At 39.2% G+C, this 15,493-nt stretch overlaps 1 protein-coding gene and 1 long non-coding RNA gene across 2 annotated transcripts in view; both read right to left on the bottom strand.

Annotated features, from left to right (window-relative positions):
- Positions 1-881, bottom strand: part of LOC309879613 — a 53,077-nt gene extending 52,196 nt beyond the window's left edge. The window contains exon 1 of the long non-coding RNA XR_014317791.1: positions 798-881. This is a non-coding gene — a long non-coding RNA (uncharacterized lncRNA). The remainder of the gene's footprint in view (positions 1-797) is intronic.
- Positions 882-7,829: 6,948 nt separating this feature from the next.
- Positions 7,830-15,493, bottom strand: part of PTN (pleiotrophin) — a 76,663-nt gene continuing 68,999 nt past the window's right edge. Inside the window, exon 5 of the mRNA XM_082763869.1 lies at positions 7,830-14,499. Within this exon, the coding sequence (XP_082619995.1) occupies positions 14,447-14,499 (53 nt within the window). The 3' untranslated portion in view covers positions 7,830-14,446. The remainder of the gene's footprint in view (positions 14,500-15,493) is intronic.

The raw sequence follows: 15,493 nt of genomic DNA on the forward strand, positions 1-15,493 counted from the left end.
GGTCGCCATCCAACCTGGCCTTGAACACCTCCAGGGATGGGGCTTCCACAGCTTCTCTTGGCAACCTGTGCCAGTGCCTCATTACCCTTACAGTGAAGAATTTTCTCTTAATGTTTAGTCTAAATCTACCCTCTTTTAGTTTAAGACCATTCCCCCCTTATCCTAGCATTATCTACCTGAGTAAAAAGTCCATCTCCACTTATTTTTATAAGACCGTTTTAAGTACTGAAAAGCCACAATGCACTCTCCCAGGAGCTTTCTCTTCTCCAGGCCAAACAAGCCCAGTTCTCTCAGCCTTTCCTCATATGGGGTGTGCTCCAGCCCTCTAATCATCTTTGTAGACCTCCTCTGGATTCTCTCTAACAGGTCCACATCTTTCTTGTGCTGGGGGCCCCAACTCTGGAAGCAATATTCCAGGTGGGGCCTCACAAAGGCAGAGTAGAGGGGGACAATCACCTCCTTTGACCTGGTCACAAGTCTTTTGATGCAGCACAGGATGCAGTTGGTCTTACAGGCTGCAAGCACGTACTGGTAATGCAGACTTCTTCCAACAGGTAACATCCTTTGGAAACTACTGCTTGATGAGGCCCATTCCTGTCCCAGTTAGCCCTGATTTCCATATCAAATATCATATCAAACTCAATCAAATATCTTATCATACTCAATCAACTGACTGCAGAGCTTTAAATTCATTATAATGAAAAGATTATCTCTGTTCAGACAAAAGGTCTAATTCTCTCTAGCTCAGATCTCATATACCTGCAAAGCAAAACTCTGGAAAAGTTTCTTTAACTCACTGTTTGTGATGGAAGAAAGAGTTTGGCATCTTCAGTTGCATCCAATTTGTAAAAAACAAAAGTCTGAACTGATTTCCAGGCTCTGGCTTAGATTCTCAAAGGTATTTTTGGACATCTAATTAAAGTATTGCAATGTTTCAGCAGGTGATTCTGAAAAAAAATAAATAAGGTGACTGCAATCCTCACATTGTCAGGAACCAGTAAGCCCAGAAGTTATCTGAGTTTGGGACTGTTCAGTTTAGAGAAGAGGAGGCTTAGGAGGGATCTTATCAATGTCTATAAGTGCCTGAAGGGAGGGTGCAAAGAAGACAGAGCCAGGCTATTTTCAGTAGTGCCCAATTCCAGGACAAGAGGAAATGGGCACAAACTGGAACACAAGAAGTTCCCTCTAAACATTAGGAAACACTTTACTAAGCAGGTGCTATGCACTAGCACAGGTTGCCCAGAGATGCTGTGGAGTAGTCCTCCTTGAAGACCTTCAAAAGCCACCTGGACATTGTCCTGGTTAAACTGCGCTGGGTGGCCCTGCTTGAGCAGGGGCTTGGGCCAGATGATCTCCAGATGTCACTCCCAAGCTTAACTGTTCTGTGATTCTGTGCTTCTGGGTTTTTCCCTGCTATGAAGCTGAAGTTTTCTCAGGGCTTCTTATCCAGCTCATCTGGACTAGCTCCTGCCTAAAGTCCAGAACACTGTATTTCCTATCCACTTGCTCTACACCTTCAGAAGAGCCCACCCAGTTGGGAATATTGTTCTCAGGGAGTGTTAAGGTTACATGAACGCAGCCATGGGTGCTTGAACACACTTGGGCAATGAGTCCCTTAATTCAGCATGTTCTTTAGCTCCAAAAGCTGGAGGTTCAGTCCCTAGTAGCAGTAGTTGTCCTAGCCCAGCTTACTGTATCTGCTGCAGAAGCGATGATTGTTTCTTTATTTGGCTAGACTGCTAAAATGATACTCAAAACCAAAATTTAAAAGCAAGTACAGCCTTTCCTTTTAAAAATGACATGACTTGGCTTTGAGACAAAAACAACACCAACTTGAGACATGTCAAGAAAAATGTGGCAAATTCATCACCTGAACCCATCATCTCTAACTCCTGTTCTTAAATCTGCATTTCTGAAGCCCCCTGACAGCGCCTGCTCCCCTGGAGCAACAGCACAGCCTGCCAGCTACAGACTCCGTCCTCCATTCTCTAAAGTTCACACCTCCCACCTGGCACCAAAAGCACAGATATAAATACTTGGTTTTGTCCCGGCAGGGTTTTGTCCCGCATGCCAGGCATTTGGCTTGGCGCTCCTGTCACTTCAGTAGTTGATATGGGTGTAAGAGGAAGAACGCCAGGCTGACAAGAACTCGCCTGTGCCAAATAGAGAGCAAGCAAGCAACTGGGATGTGAATAAGAGGGGCCTGTGGGCACTGTGATAATTTTTTTAAAAGCTTACGTAGCCCATTTCAACTGAAGAATTTGGAGAGATTTTTTGTCCAGATCAGCTTTTCACAGAGAAAAGTAGTTAGGATACCAGTTTTAGGTCTCTCAGGAGATGCTGAATGCCTTGTGGGATGAAGCCCTAAATGAAGCCCTAAATCTGTCAATGGGCCATTCTAGATAAGAAGTGGTCCTGCAGTGCTATTCCCAAAGCAGCCCCTTCTCGCTCCATGGCCCCTTCCTGCGCACACTTGTTTCCAGGAATTACTGGCCTGCTGTTGAGAAATGCAGCTTCGCCCTGGTTCCCAGCATGGCTGTGAAAGAAGCAGGGGCATCAGCATCCCCATGTGCATTCATCAAGGGAGAGGAGCTTCCCATTACACCTGCTGTGTCACACAAAGGCCACAGAGCGCCGCAAGGACTCAGCTCCCTCGGCTCCATGGGAGGCACAGCCCTCGCCCAGACTCTATCCTGCAGCTGAGCCAAACAAGTGAACAAAAGCAGGGGCTTTCTCTCCTCTCTGCCTCACTACCATCAGCAGGGCCAAGAAGGAGGCAGTGAGCTCTCCTGTTTTACCTCTGCCCTGCTCTCTGGTCCCATTCAGAGCTGTGTTGCATGGACAGTCCTCCCTCCACAAAAAAGATTTACACTGGAACAGTCATTGACACAAGGCACAGTCTTGGCCCATTTGCCTTACATTTTTGGGGTCTCCTTTAAGTTAAGACTCCTTAATTTTAAAATTCCTAAATATCTTTGAAGTGCTGGCCTTCAGTGTTGCAGCTTGCTATCTTAATGGGAGGGCAAAGTACCATGCAAAACTCAGATCAGACTAAAACCCTTAATTTCCCTAAGCTCCCTCCACAGCTAGCAAAGAGAGAAGCCCTTTATGACATCTATCAGATTTGTTAAATTAGCCCTCTACTTTGAATCACCTTCTGAATAGACTTGTCATGCTTCATTGACTACTGAGGGAGCCTAAGGACAACATCAGAGATTGACCCTCCACCTTATACACAGGGATAGTGGGTACTTAGCATTGACAAATTGCTTAGAAGTTTTGCAATCAAAGGTGTTAACTAAGAACATGTTGCTAAAATACTGTACAAAGCATAATAATGGTTGTTAAATTATTGTTGTCATTGCTACTACTAGCAACAAAAATGCATACTTCTGGTTTGAGGATTAGAGTGTTTTCCATCTCTGTTGATGAAATCCATGTATTTCAGGGACTTATAGCATAAATACTACAAAGTAGGAAGATGGCTGCCTTTTCTGTTTTCTTTTTTTGTTTTTGTTTTTTTTTTTGTCCTTCCTTTCTTTCTTTCTTTCTTTCTTTCTTTCTTTCTTTCTTTCTTTCTTTCTTTCTTTCTTTCTTTCTTTCTTTCTTTCTTTCTTTCTTTTTCTTTCTTTCTCTCTCTTTCTTTCTTTCTTTCTTTCTTTCTTTCTTTCTTTCTTTCTTTCTTTCTTTCTTTTCCTTCCTTCCTTCCTTCCTTCCTTCCTTCCTTCCTTCCTTCCTTCCTTCCTTCCTTCCTTCCTTCCTTCCTTCCTTCCTTCCTTCCTTCCTCCCTCCCTCCCTTCCTCCCTCCCTCCCTCCCTCCCTCCCTTCCTTCCTTCCTTCCTTCCTTCCTTCCTTCCTTCCTTCCTTCCTCCCTCCCTCCCTCCCTCCCTTCCTTCCTTCCTTCCTTCCTTCCTTCCTTCCTTCCTTCCTTCCTTCCTTCCTCCCTCCCTCCCTCCCTTCCTCCCTCCCTCCCTCCCTCCCTCCCTTCCTTCCTTCCTTCCTTCCTTCCTTCCTTCCTTCCTTCCTTCCCTCCTTCTTTCTTTCTTGGTTTTGTTTTGTTTTGTTTCCCCTACAAGCTAGTTCTTCAGCTTTCTTGTGCTGTCCTATTGTGACCCTGATATTAAGGTTGCAGAGCACTTAATGCTTTCGATACACACTGGACAGAAATAAAATGAACTTGTCTTTTCCTTGCTGTGCTGGTAGAGAGAACGGTGGCCTATTTAGGGAGCTTTCCTGATAAGACAGCAAGTAGCAATGACAATACACAGGCCCAGTTCAAATTCTACTACTTATAAAACAGCCTTTATCTCAAGAAGAGTGTGTTTTGTCTTTGTGTCACTCAGTTGTGCAGGTGGCTTGATGGACCCCTGTCATCAAGGGAGGATAATAGCAAAAACAACAAACTTTTTACTTTAGTCTCAGTTAAGGTTCTGATTCTGTCATTCTTTGTTTTTTTTTTTTTTTACACCAGGAAGTGCCCTACTGAATCAGTAGGATTATCCACAGCACATCAAGCACAGCACTTTCTGAATTGTTACAGGACTGAGACATTATGCAGCTGAGGATCTTTATACACTATATCATGATACTCAGGACATTCCCCCAGGCTGAAAATGAGCTGTTTCATGTTCAGAATATATCTAAAATCAAGTCTAAAATATCTAAATTCAACACAAATATTTTTTTAGTGTATCTTGCCTCGAGATAAGAAGAGGAATCTCTGGCCTTCCTTGCAACCAGTTCCATCTCCTGCTCAGGTAATCCTATTTTGGGAACTTGGAACAGGGTTCTTCAGCACCTCAGTCTTCTGCACTTTCTTTTTTAAATTTTTCTGCCATGCATACCTGGTTTCTGAAGGAGGAGGGAAGGGAGTGGAAAAGGGAGGGGGAGGGGAGGGAAGGGAAATTACACCTGTTATTTCTCTCTGGACACTACCTCCACCTTACGTACTTTGAGGAAAAAGTGGAAGCTGGTCCATTCCTGCAGCTGGAGGCTCACTTTGCACCATACTCATTGCCAGGCAGCCACTGCATTGGACTGAGGCCCACTGTGCACCTTGGAGCAGCACCATCCACACTTCACCAAGGCTGAGTATCTAGGTCCCATGAGTACTTGTGGTGCTACGTAGTGAATAGTAGCAATACATGAATTAATGTAATAAAAAGCCTAGAGCTTTTCAGATGGAAAAATAACTGTATAATTACACGGGTGTAGCCCTCTTCTTTATCAACAGTGGGTTTCTGAAGTTGTATATCAAGGTTAAAAGAAATAAAAAAGAAAAAGGAAAAAGAAAGAAAAGTAAAGACAAATCTACCTGTATTTCAAAATCAACAGTATGCAAGTTGTCACTATTATAGAAAGCTCTTTTCTCTTTCCTCCAACCCCAGCATACTGCATTTCTCTTTCACTCTCTCTCCAGAGCCTCCCATAACACTTAAGTATTACTACATAGCTATCAATGAACTGAAAATGTTTAATGTTTATCAGTTGTTTTTTTATTATTATTATTTTTAAAAGGAAACATTACTGATCTTGAGAGGCATTATCTACTGTATAGAAAAAAAAAAAAAAGTTACTGACCTTTTCAGATCCAAGCTGTTCTCTTTTGCTCCTGGGGTAGAAGTGGAGCAGCAAATTAAAAGGACTACATTGCAACTGAGAAAAAAAGAGACAGAATAAATACAAATAAAAATATTCTTTGCCAATAGTTTCCATGGTGATTGTGTAGCAATAAGCCCTTCTATAACTCAGGGTACCCAGAAGGAATGGAGTTATTTCTGACTGTGAAAGAGACTCTGTGTGTGTGTGTGTGTGTGTGTGCTAAGCATACTTGCTTGTGTATATGCATGTGTGCACAAGTGTTCATGCATGTGCACATGTATATTCGTATATTTGCATTTAATATCAAATCTCCTTTGACCATAAATTGCATAAAATGGTGTTTCCTGAGCAAAGTTCTCAGAAAACAGTGAAGATTTTATAATAGATGTGTTTCACTATAAGATTGTTTTTGGTTTTGGTTTTGTTTTCTTTTCCTTTTTTTTTTTTGTTTTGTTTTGTTTTGTGTTTTTTTTGGTGTTTTTTTTTTTTTTTTTTTTTTTTTTTCCTAGGGATAATCAGTACAGGCTAATAAGTAACCTGAGAGAAGACCTCTGCAAGGATGACTTCCCAAATCATCATAAAAGAGGACAACAGGCAAGGAGTTGAAGTATTATTTTGGGGGAATGTTTCATCCTGTACACGAACAGTTGAATGTACAAAATCTCCACTCTGAGTGAAAATCAGGTGTTGTCTCTCATTTACAAGGCAAGGGATGAATAGTGTCTGCATGTGTAAATATTATGCATTTACATCAATATTATGCATTAATTACAATTTTACCTTGTATAAGACCAGAGGGATGATGAATTACAAACAAGTCATTAGCTTCAGCTGTAGTGGTGTATAGGTTGAGACCATAGACTCATTTCATGAACCACCAGTGTCAGAAATTTTGAGCAGAAAGTAGTAGCAGAGTTCGGGTCCCTTCTACATGAAGTGCCATCCATTCATGTAACCCATGCATAACAAAAAGAATCTACATAAAGACAGAGATGGCTTTCTAAAACCCTATTCCATGAAGGAATCACCAGAAGAAAGCTGACCCAAAAACTCCTTGCCAAGCCTGTTTGTGACTTAGTCAGCATTTGTGTACAGAGGTAGGAAGGACAGGAGAAATCAGAGACCTGGGTGTCCTGAATGATGGAGCTTAGGGACATTAAGCACTACTTGAGACAGTCCTCAAGCAGCTCAGGCTCACTGAAAAGATCAGATAGCTCCCAAGAACAAGAGAATTTTAAAACCATCATTACTTACTAACCTAAAGAGGTAAGTAGCATATAAAACAGGAATTAAGACTTTTCTTTTGTAATTAAACAATAGATAGCACTTGGGTTTCATTTCCAAAGAAAAATTAGGTTGTTGAGTTCGTTGATGATTTGAAGAATGCACTGTTGTTTTTCATGATTTATAGTAGTCCACTTTCTTCCAAAGAATTTCAGAAAACTCTATAATCTCCTTGTCTTTTAACTGGTATGGAGCATCTCCCTCTTTTGGCGGTGAGTGATGGAATGGCTTGTAGTAATTTTTTTGCTAAAATTTTAACTAATAGTTGGGCACGGAAACAAAAGCAGGAAGAGATTTGGAAAGGAAAGCAGATTTAGGGAAAAAAAAAAAAGTATAATGAAGGGACAAAAAGAAAGGAGAAGAAATGACGTACAATGAACATTACCTGAATTTCCTCCTCATTCAGAGTAGTCCATTAATGTAATTTAACATCTTTGCTCTATTCATGAGACTTAATCATCTGTCACCAAACACACACTCATTAAAGTCACTGTTAAGGTGAAACAGCTAAGCATGACATGGCTGGGAATAAGGTTTTCCCATTGCTTATCTGACAGAATAATTAAAAATAATAATAATAATAATTCCAGACTCCTTATACAGACTCCTTAAGGCCACCACTGTGTCAATTACACCAGATACTAAAACAAACTCCCTTATAGAATGACAAGTTTGGCAAATTCGGGGCAGAGTTTTCAGCATTCCCAAATCAAAGAGCCATTTTCTGCTACAACCATTTCTGGTAGATTACTTCCTACAGATTCTTACTCTTCCTACTCTTTCTCAATTTACAAAGATAAATATTTCTGATACATGCAACACATATAGCTGACAGGAAATTAGTACAGCAGAGGCAGACCACTAATAATATTAGGAATTAATTAAAGGAAATTCAAAAGTCTTCTACAGTTGCGACAACCAAATGATGACACCGCATTTCTGTGTATTAGTTTATTTAATTCTTTATCTAAGAGCAAGTAAATTATGTTGATACAATTGGTAAACATATACATTCGCTAGAGCCTCTCACAATCCCACAGAGCTAAGAGAAACATTGAAGGATATTACAGGATTAATGCTTTCATTCTACAATATGGATATATGGCTTTCATACAAGTTTAAAAAAAAATGAAAAGGTAACAGACTACTAGCTTACAAAATCAATATACAAACTGAAAATAAAACGGAAATTGAACAGGGTAAAGAATGTAACCCATGAAAAGATACTATATAGCACTGGTTTAATAGATATATACAGAATTAGAAATCCATTGAACACAATATTCAGGCTTTAATGTTATGTTGACTTCCATTTCTTCTTTTCTTTAACACCTAAACTACAAGTGTCAAGAGGATTCCTCTTTTACTTTATGTTGCTTTGTTGTCATTGTTGTTTTTGTTGTCTGTTTTTGTTTTGTTTCATTTTTTACTTTTCCTCACTTTTTCTTTGCAGAGAAGAAGCCTTTTTCTGTCTGGGCTTCTACTTAACCCAATCAGTTCTTCCACTCCAACGCTTTGAATAAAGCCCTTCCATGTACTTGGTGTGACAGAAAAGAACGTCACCTTTATACTAAGTCTTATTGGCCATTTCATTGGTGTGTGTTTTGCATTTTCCTTCAACACAGCCATCCTTAAATTGCTTAATATGCTTAAATTGAGGAGGGAAGATAAATGGCTCTTCAGCCTATATACTACCCTTGTATTAAAATAATAACAATAATAATAACACAGGCCAAAAGCTTTTTCACTTCTTTAGCTTTAAAACACAGCAGCATGACTTGTGAGAGACCTTTTGAGTTATGGGTACATTTTTTTTAATAGCTTTGCTTTTCCATATATGGACATATGTATATATATATGCAGTATGTATGCATGTATATTTAGAGAGCTGCTGTATCTGATTGTGACAAGCTGATGAGGTGGTTCCAAGCTCACAGCAGCAGCAGTTCTTAGCCTGCATCTGCTACGAATCCCCTCAGCAACCACAAGAGTCTCTGGACGACTCGAGGCATTTTCTTCAGGTGTAAAAACCTGGATGTGCCACATAATTATAACATGGGAAGCATAATGACTCACCCATTGAGAGAAGTTAGTGTCATGTTGCCAGGCTGATTATGATGAGGGAATTCAAACAGTGTAATTAATTAAATGAAGTTGGCTAGGATAAGACACTCCAGCAGAGGCTATCCATTTTCCTAGCTGTATATCACAGAATTCAGGCTGAAGCTTTTCTACAGTCTTTAACTTTGAATGACTTTCCAAAATGGGCACACTTGGAGAGCCTCTGTTTTGTGTCATCTGTAAAACCATATATTGGATCCATGCTTTCAGTTTTGTTGTGTTTTTAGATAACTACTGATTTTTTAGCCACCAGGGACCTACGAAATATAGCTGAGGTCCCATGTTTTCCTTGACATATCTCACTTCTGCTCAGGTCAGAGTGATGGGGCCTCAAGGCAGACTGCCATTTTTGAAGAGACACAGAAGAGGAACACTAGGAGAATGATTAGCCTTTACCATTTACTTTGAATTCAAAAGCACATGAAATTTTCGGCTACTATGAACAGCACTATCTAGACCTTCTCCAAGTTCAGTCACCCATGGGGAGGAACAGGGTCTTTCCATGCTCTACTTCGCTCATACAATTCTCACTATTTTTGAAGCTCTATGTGCCTTGTCTCTTGTCCTTGTCTCTTCCCTTTAACCTGAAGGTAAAGAGAATTCAGTGGGAGAGGACGTAACGTCTTGCTCTGTTTATCTGGCTAAGGGGTTCTTCTGTTTGAGGGTAGCTATTCTTTCATTACTGTCTACTCTTCCATCATATAGGACTCATTTCTTTTCTCTAGGAAGCCTCACCCAGGTTGAGCTATGACAGAAGTTTTACCAGCAAGCCACCCTCCGACTGAACCCAGAGAATCAATAGCTTATTCTTACATTTCTTTGTCCATTGTTGTCTTCTGATGAACAAGTTACGTTCGGTCATTTATTTTTAATGTTAGAAGGACACAATAAAAGGTACCTAATACTAGGGGATTGCTGGGGCTGTTTTACAAGCCAGCAAGTCGTGGAGAATATACCCTTCTAGCATGAGAAGGATCAAAAATGTCTGCAGAAGATTGGGCGGGAGGTAGATTGCCTTAGCAAAATCGATGGAAAAAACTACAAACACTATCAAAATTAGATGTGAGTAGTAAAGCAGACAACAGATATAGTCTGTCCCCCTAGAGGAAGAACACAAAAGTTCAGAGAAGATGCTGTCCTATAGAGTTTAAAAAGATTGCATAAGACATGCCTACCCTCGTTCATATACTGTTTCCCCTTACTGTACGAATTTGGGAGATGTGACAAAGGATATTGTGTCATATCAGAATGGCGTACCTGAACAATATTTTGCTTTAGAAATGTGGCAGGGTTACATTGCTAATGTAGTTGCTGGCCAATTTCAGCAGCATCTGAGTTCAGAAAATATATTCATAAATTCAAAAAAAAAAAAAAAAAAAAAAAAAAAAGATTCCCAGTCTGAAAGAAAGCCAGGTTGTCTCCTGGTGGACACATTCTTTTGAGGATGGAGTGGGAACTCTTCTGTATTTTCAGTAACATTCCACTATTGCCCAGTTTGCATTAAGGCACAAACCAAGTAAAGCATAAAAACAAATGTGCCACTCGGTAATCCTGCCTTCTCTACTCAAAGAAGCAAGTGAAAGAAGTTTACATAAAATGTTCCTGACCTAGTACATGTCTCTTCTTGACATGGGCCCTACATGGCCTGTTGGTATGTATTTAGAATTATTACACTTTTATTTCTCCTTATTGAAAAAAAAAATTATCCGTTTTGAAAATTTCTCCCTTTTGAAAACTTCTACCTTTGAAAAAATTATACAGTTCAGAATGTTGTTATGGAATTAGAATATAAGAACTGATAAGTTTGCTTTCCCTTTCTAGAACCATAATACGTACCTTATGCTATAGTCTTCCTGCGCTTCATAATCTGTTAAATATGCCAGGCTAACAGGCAACGATTCTCTTTCAATATGGGCACTTCTGTCAGGTGACATATCAAAGTGAGAAAATGCCCCAGTCCTCAAGTACTGATTTAAATCAAGATATAGACAGGTCTAATTGCTTGGAAGCATGGTTCAGTCTACTCAGAAGAAGGAAATGGAGCTAAATCCAAATCCCCCTCAATCTAATCTTGCTGGATTCCAGGATGTGGATGCAGATTCATCCTTAGATAATGTTCAGCAACTCACTACTTTCTTTTCTGAGCATTTAGATCTTCTAGAAAAAGGCTGTAATTTAGGGGATTTTTATCATCTCCTCATACCATACTATAGCTGTAGCAAATGAGAATGGAAATCACTTTGTGAGTGGGACATTCCTGAAATGAGTTTCAGTCAGTTCAGCTAGTGCCTTATGGATGAGGAGGGCAGAACACGTACCTCATCCGAAGTAGCCAACCCCACAGCCCTGTCACATAAGCTTGTCATCCAGAGGGCATGAAAGATAGAGGATTAGAAAACAAATAAGGAGAAATTTCATAATAACTCTGGTAGAAACTGAGCAGGATAGGGCTGGAAGAGGTTTTGTTCAGATATTTGCCTCTCTTTCTTAATAATGTCACTAGTGAAGCAATTACACCTGTTCTCCTAGGTAGCAGGTGCCTTCTTAAAGAGTTGAATTGACTGGCCTCTTCTTTTGAACCTTACTTGGTGTTTTACCATCAAATACTTTTATCATTGCCTTCATAGAATAAGTTCCCACAGACCATTTTCTGCTGGAAATTTTCTTCATTGTTTGTAAAGTGTGGCATATACAAATACAATTATTATTAACAATATGCCAATATAGATCCAACCATATGTGGCTGAGTAGTACAAAGAAGTGCTCTATTTCACACCCTTTGCTCACAGGACCACTGTACTTTCTGCTGGTCCTAACATGGCATTTGGTTTGCTTGTTTGTTTCTGTAAACTCTCTCCATGGAGTACCTATACCACCATCACAATGGGATCTTGACTAGCCTCCTTCAAAAACTATTCGTAATGTTCCTTTAAAAATCCAGATGAGCAGTTATTATTAAGGGCCATAAGATAACACAGGAATCAGGGGAATTTATTTTCTTTTTACTCACAGAGGTGGAAATCAGAAGTCATATCTAAAGTTTCCTAAAGGAGAGTCAAACTGTTGGTCTCAGCATCATTCCCAACTCCTGCCAACTCCCTCTGAAACATGGACTAGATTAACTGGTGTAGGACAATGGTGCAACAGTGTCTACACTCAAAGCTGAACCACTTTAAGTGAACTGAACTGATGCAGCATTTAGACAGACAAACCTTTGGTGAGTGAGAAAGCTTCTTCCTCCGTTTGCTTTCAATCAGATCTACCAATGCATTAGTTTAAATCTGAGGCACAAGCATTGGCAGATTTGATTAGACCATGAAAAAAAAATAGCACCCAGAACCACCCAAATAAAAGCCTTTATGAATGGCAACTTGCATTTTTGGGTTTGGTCATTGCGTGTCCACAACATTTGGGACATTTTTAATTACACCACTGTCTCAGGTATGTCTAATAGTATAGTCAAAATAACAAGGACATCAACAAAGACTGCAAAACACACCCAAGGAGTCTGAGAAATACTTGTGTGACTAGTCTATCTTGAGCTATGCGCAGCCTTGGTTAGCTGGCTTCAAAAGGGTTTGGGAATGTCCAGAAGGACTTGCCTCACTGCAAGTTGAGATTGGCCATAGTCCTCGTGTTAAGAAAAAAAAAAAAAAAAAAAAAAAAAGTCAAGCTCTGCTTTTTTTTATTTTTTGCTTAGAAAAGGGAAGTGAGAAGTTAGTCTGGAAAACCACTCTGCATTTCTACAAGGTAATTCTGAAAGAGCAGAGTGATTTACCCAGATGAATAGATGAATGCACCATGATGCAGCTTCACTGAAGTCAGTGGGTATCTGCAGGAATACAAGGGAGACTACGGGAGATTTCCTGTTGACCAGCAGGCAGGGCTGGAGTCTACATAAATGATGAAGCTTACTTCTTAGAGTTGAAATTTAAGATTTATAATTTAAAAGCAAAGATTTAAAAAAGAATTTGGGCACTGAAATCCTATATATTTCCTCTAAAATATCTGGTCTGAAGGTTGTTTGGTTTGTAAGACAACCCTTTACCTGGGGATATACAACCCTTTGCCAGATATTTTTTCGACTTTGTCATTTCTGTCAGGACTCATTGTCATTTGAGATAGGTAAAAATCAAACTGAAAAACAGCAGGTTATAAGTTTTTCTTTTTTTTTTTTTTTTTTTTGCCCTGCCAAGTTTTCCTTAAAAAAAAATAATAAATAAATAAAGTACAGAACTATTTTTATTATGGCTGAGATTTCCCAAGGTCTTTTTGCTTATATAAAAATGGAAGAAAGCAAAAGGTACTATGTTGACATATTCCTTCTGTTTTACTAGTAGAGAAATAAAAATTAATTTCATTCCTATTGGTTTCAAGTCTCACAAATTGTCCCTTTTTTGGTAAAAAATATAACCCATCTCAGTTTTCAAACTGAGTTTTTAAAGTTTCTGTCACTTTCCAGCAGACATACTTTCTATTTTTCAACCAACTATAGCTAAAATCAACAGGAAGATTCCTATGAATGCAAAAGGGAGCAGGGTCAGGCAGAATCACAACAATTTCAACTAGATTTTTGTGAAGAAGATATTCTCCTCTCTCACAAAATAAACAAACAAAAGAAATATTTTTTCTGCTTTTGCAGGTAAAACAGTGGATATTACCATCCACCAGTGCTGATACGGTGTTTAAAAAAAGAAAAAAAAAAAGAAAAAAGTATTTTGCAATTTGAAAAATCACTGCTACAAAATTCAGGACTCTGTTATATCCAACCACAATCCAAGATTTTAGATTTTTTTACTGTCATCAACCAAAATAAGGCCAAGGATAGAGGAGTGTTACTAGTTTTAACACAGAGATGGTGACAGTTTGGAAGGAGCATCACCACACATAGAAGAAAAATCTTTGCCTGCAAGTACTCAACAAAATGCCCCTAACATTTCCTCAAATGAATAACTTCACACAGCTATCCAGAAATAACAAGAATTAAGAAACAAAATCTGTTTTTCTTTCAGACACATGGTCCCAATCTTAAATAAAACTGCATCCAGACGGACTCCTATGTCCACACAGGGCACCACTGGCTTCAGCAGGGCTCTACACAGGTTCAGGTTCTGCTTGCATGGAGTAATTACAAGACTGAGACTTGAGAAAAAAAAATTGTTTTAAAAAACCTCTACATTGTTCTATATATAATAGACAATTTTCTAAATGAGTTTGGAGTCCTTTATTACAGGCCTCTAAAAATTGTTGTTAGGGTTATACATTAAAAATACTAAAGTAATAAAAAAAAATGTTTTTTTTTTTTTTCTGTTTGCTCATTTTCTTCTATTGTACCATTAAGCTATAAATAATTTTAGAATAAAATGCCTAGTTATAAATGAAACCATTAACTGAACGTGTTTGCTGATGTCCCTTTCTCACATTGCCCAAGTTGGCTCCACTAATCCAGCATCTTCTCTTGTTTCTTGCCTTCCTTTTTCTTCTTCTTTGATTCTGTAAAGATAACAATAACCACAAAAAAATATCAACAACCAATACCCCTGAAATTACTGCTTATTTTCTCTATGCACATAAGAACTAATTTTGTTTCCTTATTCTGAATAGGGGAAGGGGAAACAGAAGGAAAAGAAAAATAAAAGGAACGATCAGGGACCTAGAGATGGAAAGGGGGTGCACGTCCAGTTCAGATCCCTTCCTATCTGAGCAGCTGACCCTGTTTGGCATGCAAAGCATTGTCTCAGGAACTTGCTTCAAAAATAAGAAAACAGCAGGCAGCTCCTGGAGAAACCGGGTCATGGCTCAGCGGAGAGCTGGAAGAAAGCGTTGCACACACTACCCACACACATTCCCCTCCTTTACTTCCTTTCTGTTTCATTGTTTGTCTTTGTCTTTCCCTGAAAATGAGAGCACTCCAGATCATGGTGAGAAAGCTCACTTGTTTCTTCAGCTTCTCCATTGCCAACAGTTCCGTTTTTGTCTGGGACAAACACCTACATACACTCGAGAGGCAGCTGAGGTTTGGCCTGGAGTCATTCAAGCACGGTCTGTCCAGCCAGTTATTACTGATAGGATAGGGATGGGAAGAGGGAGAATGTGTTGCTCTGACTAATTTGGGGTCAGTAAGGGAACAATGTGAAGCTACAAGTGAAAGCATATGTATTATACCACTGTCTGCAGTAAATTCCACCATGGTGTCAGGTAGCGTGTGTTCTATAGGAAGAGGAAACTGACAGAGGGGCCTAAAAACTAAATATGGAATTAAGGGGATGAGATTATTAATATATTAATATATCCTTAATATATTAATATATTAAGGATATATTCTTATCACATATAACCTTGTAATGGGGGAAATAACTCTCACTGGGAGCACGAATAAATCCTCACAGATACCACTGTGAAATACAGCAAAAAAGTTACTGAAAAGAGACAGAAACAGGTTTTGTGAAGTATCTTGCCTGGAAATAAAACAGTAAGAAGTAGACTC

This window comes from Aythya marila (assembly GCF_965140915.1).
Source record: "Aythya marila genome assembly, chromosome: 1".
Lineage (NCBI taxonomy): Eukaryota > Metazoa > Chordata > Aves > Anseriformes > Anatidae > Aythya > Aythya marila.